Source organism: Protomyctophum parallelum (assembly GCF_964188405.1).
Source record: "Protomyctophum parallelum genome assembly, chromosome: 2".
NCBI lineage: Eukaryota > Metazoa > Chordata > Actinopteri > Myctophiformes > Myctophidae > Protomyctophum > Protomyctophum parallelum.
The window spans coordinates 33,450,729-33,459,361 of record NC_139699.1 but is presented as its reverse complement, the minus strand read 5'-3'; the positions used below and the strand labels follow the sequence as shown (position 1 = coordinate 33,459,361).

Sequence of the window (8,633 nt, the reverse complement as noted above, 5' to 3'; positions counted from 1 at the left end):
CTCCAGCTGGATTGTGGAACACGGCGTAAAGCCAGAGTGCCAGGAGGGTCCCTGGGATCCCCACAGTGTCCGCATCAGCTTTGCCAAGGGCTGGGGCCCCTGCTACTCCAGACAGTTTATCACCTCCTGCCCCTGCTGGCTGGAGGTGCTGCTCAACAACCACAGATAACACACACACACACGCACACACACGCACGCACGCACGCACGCACGCACGCACGCACGCACGCACACACGCACGCACACACACACACACACACACACACACACACACACACACACACACACACACACACACACTCACTCTCAGATGGGGTGCAACTCAATCCAAGCACTAGATTTTGTCATTACCTGTGAAGTTGATCAATGGTATTTCATATATTTTTTTTAAACGCATTTATTATTTTTTTGTCTTGACATGAGTACTTTATTTTAAATTCATCTCACTCAATGTGGCAGCCAGAAAATGTAAACTTTGACATCTAAATATCTCTTTTTCAGGCACAGGCCACACCCACGTCCTGTTCATATGCATTTTTTTTTGAAAAAGACAATATGCAAATACAGAACATTTTGTTCTTAAAGACATAGATATGGTACAGTACAACCCCTCCAGCACACACACACGAACGTGCACGCACGCACGAGCACACACACACACACACACACACACACACACACACACACACACCAGAGTCACACACACACACACACACACACACACACACCAGAGTCACACGTTAGGTTTCTCAAACAAGTAACCTAAATATAATCTACCTAGATTTAATATAAGACTTTATATATTATATAAAATATATTATACTTGTAAATACTTGAGTCATTTTTACAATGCAATTATTTATGTGTAATGTGTACATGGACAAAATAAAAGGAACAGGAACATGCACTTTTGATTCTATATATGCTTTACTGAGTTTTTCAGTGTCTTTGAAAGTAGGTAAACTGCGAAAATAAGACAAAGCTGGTTTATGTTCTCATGATTTACTCATTTCTTGAAAAAGTATGTCATTCACACAATAAAGTATTGATATTATATAAATTAATTTGTGTTAGTTCTATGTTCTATGACTACGATATTGCACATTATAAAATGTGTTTAGGGAAGTTGTATTTATACAACATAGTTTCGGGAGAAGAGACCTCCTTCCGCTTGACCTTAACCACTCCTCCCTCATTATCAACTCCTCCCTCCTCCCTCCACTCACCTGTCTTTCATTATCACCCGGCCAATCCCCGGTGCAATCACCACAGCATTGATACACCTGCGATCTCTCAACCAAGTTGTTTGTTCTGCTCCACGACAGACCAAACATGGGTTGTGAGTACTGCACTTGTAGATTGGCTATTTTCACTATTCTTCAAAATCGCCATCCTCCTCCATCCCAATTAATGTCTGTTAATCTTGAGCGAAGGTGTGGTCTCTTACTAAGTGAAATTAAGGATGTAACAATATTTCGGTATAGCAATAACAAAAATGTGATGTCACAATATTATGGTGGATGTTGTACGTTACGGTAGTGTATTATTTTGGACAGTGGCTCCAAAGGGTGCACACAGAGCCCTGAGAATCACCTGGAGTTTACTTTATTAGAGGCTTCTGTCTCACCCCCTCTCTGAGATTGTGACGCCATGCAGTGAATGTGATGTGCTCCCACGGACACAAGATCACACTGAACAGTAGAGAGTGCTGGCCCGGGCGGTTAGCTCAACCGTCTGGGCACGGTGTGCCGTGGGTTCGATTCCCGATTTCCTGTAAGTCTATACTATCAATCTATCGATAAAGGCAGATAAAGCCCCAAAAAAATCTTAAAAGAAGAAATATGTGTGCTTCAGCTCCCTGAGTGCTGTAAGCAAGGCAGACCCTAGCCTCGGAGACCGGCCACATAGGTTGGGAAACCAGTAGGGAGCCGGGGTCCGTTTCCAGCACTAGTTTGATGATTGATCTGCCCCTAGCCTGAAAGTGTGGGTACTTTCAGGCTAGGTAGACCCTGATAGTTGACTCCGCCTGGGCCAGGGCACAGAGATACTGAAGGAAGGACAAGCTGGAACTGCATGTAGCACGAGTAAACCCCGCACAGCTGGGGTTTAACATGGAGCACTCGTTAGCACTTCCACATTATTTGCCAACTAAATGTTTGGCAAATCGGAAAAAATGCCACTGAGCAACTTCCATTGAAATGAACAGTGGGGGTGGCCGGGTGGGGCTGTCTGGTCTCTAGATTATATAACTCTATGCGCCAACGGCGCCGAGTCGCCGACTATATGGGTGCGTCGGCACCCATGAAGAAAATACAAATTAGCACCCCTGAGCTTCACTCCCCCGTGACCCCACATCGTTTTGTCACATATTTCACGTACTTCCTTCCTGGACTCCCAGGAACGTATGTTTCTTGTCTCCCAAACATCATTAAAATATCATCTGGTTGGGATGAACGTGGCCCTTTAAGGCTATGGACCAGAGCTCCTGGGGCTCTATAGGACCTACACTCACAGTGACACATCCAGCCCTGCACCAGGTGACAGCCTGTCCTGTGGCCTGCCTGATTGCCACAGTTGGCCCTCCAGTATCTTGTGAATCTCTGCCATCCATTGTCCCTCTGGCCCCCTGGTTGTAACTTGCTACACAGCAAACACAATGAACAAGAAAATGCCACGGCCACCAGGGGTATAGGTTAAAAAATAATCACACCTGTGTGAAGTGAGGGGCGCTAATATATTAAAGTCTAACTCATGTTGATTAGGTGATGTAATGGTGATGTAAAACAAACGGTGCCAACACAAACATCTAATGCCATTAACAATAAAGAGACAATAGGCCTATGACGTAATGAGTTACATTATGACGTAAATGTTCCCTTCATTGTCAATGGCGTTTACAAAACAAACATTGAACTAAAGACAAACATTAAACATGTGTATAGGAGGGGCTAGCGCCCCTCAAATAAAGAAAAAAGAGCAGGAAGTAAGGGTTTCCACATGGACAGATTGTGGGGTATATCTTTCAGCACATTTTTGAGGAGCGCTAGCCCCTCCTATATACACGTTTAATGTTTGTTTTTAGTTCAATGTTTGTTTTAAAAATGCCATTGACAATGAAGGGAAATTATGTCATCTTGTCCCTAACACAAACATTAAATCCCCGTTTGTTTTACATCATCATTACATCACCTAATCATAGCATGATAAGAGCGCCCCTCACTTCACACGGGTGTGATTTTTACATTGGCTCAGTGTTATGATTGCAGTTGGAATGTTAGCCATACAACAAATAGAGACCATGTTATATTAGAGTGCGTACAATGCAAGAGGGTTGCGAAAAGAACCAAGCCAAGAAAAACAAACAAATAAATAAAAAATGAGCTTAGATTCTGGTGACTGCCTGTAACTGCTGATAACAGTACATTTGTGAGTTATTGTCCTTTCAAGCTATGTTAAAAGGGTGCAACAGTAATGGAAAAACACATTCATCGTTATACTGGCAGTGGCAAGAAGCTAAAATGCATATCTGAGAGATTACACAACAAACCACAGTGGTTACAAGAGACCCAAACCCACTCTGGTAGGAGAAAGTTCTGTGTTTATAGCATAATGGCATCCTGTTTAGATCTTTCAGCAACACAATTATTCTCATATGTGGGCAAGAGGTGAAAACCAAGAATAGCTAAATGAAAATACAATGTAGTTGCTGGTAAAAAGAAAAGAAAAAGGTATGGCTATTAACCTTTTGCTGAGATGCTTGTGTTACTCCCAGTATCATTAAGGCAGCTGGCTTGTAAGTTAGGCGTTTTTGTTAGGAGCCTGAAGCTCTGTAGACTGCTCGCTGAAACCTGTAATTAACTTTAGCTTGAAGAAAAGTTGATTACAAAGTCACAGAGGCTGCGAGGAAAATGAGGCAGTAACATATTGCCGTCATTCAGAGGTCTTTAAAGTTTCCAACATTTGACATAATGTTTGGAGCGATAATCCTAGCCTAGCATTTTATCATAGCATGTTGAAATTATAGGTTTTGAAACTGATGATTTCAATAACAACATTAGAGACTCCTCTTAGTCCTACCAGGAAACCCTGTTTAAGCAATGATATTTTGGGTCGAACCCAATGTTTGCATATAACAAAACAGCAGTGTAACTGAAACCATTTACACAAGCCCTGGGCATTCCCATACACCCCTCAAAAATTCCAACATATATTTCAGTCAAGTCTCCTCTGTTTTTCCGGGCCAAGTGTGGGATTTGCGGTTGGGGATACAATGGAGGGATTCAAAGGGGGGGCTGCTGGTGGGGGTGGTCCAAAATCTACAGTGTTCCTCTCCCCCTCCCCCAGGTTTTCTCATCTGAAAACACCCCTGCCTGTTCTCCCGTCTTAATTATTTTTCCTTTGTCAGGATTCATGACAAAGCAGATGAAATAAATCCCTGGGCTGTGGTGTTCTGACCCTGCGGTGAACTGGGAACGAGGTGGTCTAATTCTGCTGCTGAACTCCACCCCTTCACCGTATAATTATTTCTATTCAGATCATGATGGTATAATTATATTTATGAATACAGCATGAATATTTAATTAGTGGAAGCCATTTCCTTTTTTCTACCGCAAACAAAACGGCTAAGCATCATTAGGTTCAGCTTATGTACTGTAATCGATACCCAGATTGACTGGCGACTCACTCTGACAAATGTGTTCCTCATTAAACAAGTGCAGAGGTTGGAGGAGGAGTGGGGAGTGGGGGGGGGGGGGGGGGGGGGGGGGTAATTGTTATCATAATCAATGCTCATGGTAATGAAGAAATAATAGGGTATGGATACAACTGTATAGTGTCCAAAATGGTTTAATAAGAAATCTGAAACCATACATGATATCCCAAACAAAAACAGACTGTCACAGTAATTCAAACTCCAAACATCATCTCTCATCGTTCCAACATTGCCTCACCATCATTATGTAGATCAATACGATGACATCGACCCATCTCATGTGCAAAACCACAGACAAACTCAGACATTTCTCATTGCATGGTGACTAAAGAGCTGCCCGAAAGCCTTCCCTGTTCTTAGTACTCTGACTGGAACAGTTTATTATTATTGTTTTGTTTTTTGTTTTTTTATCACTGACTGCAAGTAAACACTATTATTTTGACCTTGTGTTCGAGGAGGGAAGCCGGGCAGTCCTACAGGCCAATGTCTTAAAGCAATGATAATGATGATGATGGATCACAGGCGTTGTATCCAAGGGGTATGTTGTGACTTCACATTATGCTACAATGACTTTGTTCAAGGTTAATTAATTCCATTAGTTATGCTAATTTTAATTAGTGGAATCTGCCACAGTAAATGCTATTTCCCTTAGATGTTCCATAGAGTGCACAGTACACACATGCCATTAAAATCCATAGACATGGTATATTGTTTATTATTATTACTAGACCGGTGCCCGGCTGTAGCGCACCGAGTCGGTAACAATGGAAGTTGGAGATCCATGCCCCACCTGGCTATGCAATACCCGTTGTACCTGTTGTCAGAGAACCTGTTCCACCCATCTGTCTGTGTCCCTTTTATGCCCATATATGGAGATATCTGTCTCTTTATAACTACATGGAGTTCTGTGTCAGGCATTCCCAAATATGAAGTGTTGTGATGTCAGAACAGGCCAGCTCCATATATGGAGATATAGGGGTGATCAGGCCCAGAGCCCGGGCAGAGGCCTTTTGTGGCGGTTCTGGACAACCGTGGGTCCGACCGACTCGACACCGGTCACTGCACTCCCTGTGGGGGTGTGGAATGCGTGTGTCGAATTTGAAGTCGGTGTGGCAAATGGTTCTAGAGTTGCGTGGATTACTATTGTACATACGTACGTACACACACAGAGACTAGCAGAGGGGGGTTATTATGTGCTTTTGTAATTGTTAATTGCTAATTTCCCGTTCGTTCATTCGTTGCGTCACCCATGCCACCATACTGTATATGGTCATGCCAAGTTGTGACATCACGCCTCGTGACATCACGCCTCCATTATGGTCACACCTCATGACATCACGCTTCCATATATGGTCACGCCTCATGACATCACGCCTCCATTATGGTCACACCTCATGACATCACGCTTCCATATATGGTCACGCCTCGTGACATCACGCCCCCATAGATGGTCATACCTCATGACATCACATGACATCATGGAGACCCTTAGATCTCCATATATGGTTGTCAGTCCAACTGTCCACTGTGGTTGCCGCGATCCGACCCAGACTTTCAAATGAACGAAGTTGGTACAACTCATGGATCTCCATTATGTGGAGCTGACTATCATCACCTGGGTCTCCTTATATGAAGATCTGACCTCATCAAACCCTGGGTAGCCATGGTTTGACATACTAGATCTGAATATATGGAGCCGGTCAGCAACTCTACATCTGACCTCACTGACACCAGATTAATAGTTTAACTCCTGACTTCTGAATTCATTCCAAGCATTAGTTTTGCACGAAAAACACTCCTTGGGCTAAAAACGGCCATAGCCCTATCAATCAATCAGATTTATTAATGTGTCTGTGGCAGGGGGCGTGATCAAGGTGTCTGTGAGTGGCTGGCTTTGCCAGATCACAGGCGCACCTGCAGCAGATTGTGTCAATTAAATGAAGGACAGCTGCTGTGTATATAAGGAAGCTAATGTGCTTGTGTTCTCTGTTGCAGTGAGAGGCTGGGCCACACAATACAATACATTCCTGCCTGTTATAGTTGGATGTTTAATGTCACACGGTGACTGTTTAGTTCATGTTATAGGAATCACATTGAGGACACTGTGACTTGTCACACTTTAGTTTAGGCTCCTGTTAATGACGGAGATTTGTTTGATGACCAATTCCCTGGCTTAAGAGGAATAAACAGCCTACTTGAGAACAACTGCCTGTGTCGTGCCCTGGGTTGTGACTAGGTTTACAAGCAGAACCCAATGCTACTGAAGTTTCTGACATTTTTTAGACCCAGAGCATTGGGTCCTATTCCACCTCCACCCTGCCACCGGGTACGCACACATATATAAACGTAAACAACTTCGGATAAGTCCTTCTGTGCTCTTTCAGGACTTTTTTTCATGTGAGGGCTTCTGAATGTGTGAACTTTAAATACCGCTGCGAATATCTCCTGTGGCGCGGAAGCCGTTAAGTATTTGTTTGACCGATTTGGTCGCTTTGATTCTTCTCTTCCTTCATTGTACCGCCTATCTGGCTAGCTAGTGGTGCTATTGCTATGACAGAGCAGATCAGAGGCAGGGACGTAGCCGCACACGCCAACCGCACACCGGGAGGCGGTACAATAAACGGTAAACAAACAAGAATAAATAAAGCGACCAAATCGGTCAAACAAAGATTAAAAATACTTAACGGCTTCCGCGCCACAGGAGATATTCGCAGCGGAATGTATAGGTACTTATAGTTCACAAATTCAGAAGCCCTCAAAGGAAAACAGGCCGTCAAACGGCGCAGATACGATGTTACGGAGCATATTTATGTCCGCGTTCCAAAATTCCAATATGAAAATATAGTTATGAACAGGGACCCTACATAAAACTCATCCAAATTTCAGAAAAGCTTTATGGAGGGTTCCGAGAGGGGCTAGGTTGTGACTAGCTTTGTCACAGTGTCCAAATGTCATGAGGTCAGCACATTTGGGCACATTTGGGTAAGTGGCTATGGCCTAATTTATCCCAATGAGGGATTTTCGTTCAAAACTAATATTTGGAATGGATTTAGAATCATGAAAAAACCCTAGTTTGACACATTACATGCTTCTTGGGGTTTAATGGTAGACCTACTCCAACTTTCAAACCCTGAAATTTAGCTGAGATTGACTGGCCTAACTCCTACAGATTGTTTGGGGCACATGTTCAACAGGGAACAGAAACAGGAAGGATAACATGTTCCTCCACATACGTTACGCACCACCAGTGAAACGCCTCAGTGTCGGGTGAAAACGAAGCAGCTGTGTATGTATATGGGAGGACACATCACACATGTGGTTGTCGACACTCTGCCTAAGAACAAACATTATAGGGTCAGCAGTGACAGGGACCACACAGGGGAATTGGCATAATGACTAAATTAGGAGGGGGAAAAATAATAAAATAAACACACACACACACACACACACACACACACACACACACACACACACACACACACACACACACACACACACACACACACACACACACACATATATATATATATCTTGCACCAGTGCACCACCCCTTATCCCTAAACCATTTTTTACTATTTTGAAAAAACATTTTAAAATAGTAAAAAATGGTAAATAAGTTTAAGGGTAAGGGGTAAGGGGGGGGGGGACGTAAGATAGGGCCCGCCTACAAGTTACAAAACTGCCACTTTGCCACTTTGGTGAGTCTGATCCCATCTTGACAAAGAAATTACATGTCACTTCAATTATTATCTAGAGATGTTTTCTTCATTGCACCACTCCATCACAAACACAAACTATTAGCATACATCTCACTGGTGTGCACATTTGAGCTGTAGCGCCTTTCAATGAATTACTGTGGCCCTGTTTATTTTTTTAGCCTGTCTTTGTTTTGTTTCTTTAAGCACCATGTCTGTCAGCCTTA

General features: G+C 43.2%; 1 protein-coding gene across 1 annotated transcript in view; it reads left to right on the top strand.

The window, feature by feature from the left end:
- LOC310877590 (mothers against decapentaplegic homolog 6-like) overlaps window positions 1–534 on the top strand; it is a 24,398-nt gene extending 23,864 nt beyond the window's left edge. The window contains exon 4 of the mRNA XM_083791519.1: window positions 1–534. This exon is cut by the window's left edge and continues 487 nt beyond it. Coding sequence (XP_083647645.1) covers window positions 1–169 — 169 coding nt within the window. The 3' untranslated portion in view covers window positions 170–534.
- Window positions 535–8,633: the final 8,099 nt, after the last annotated feature.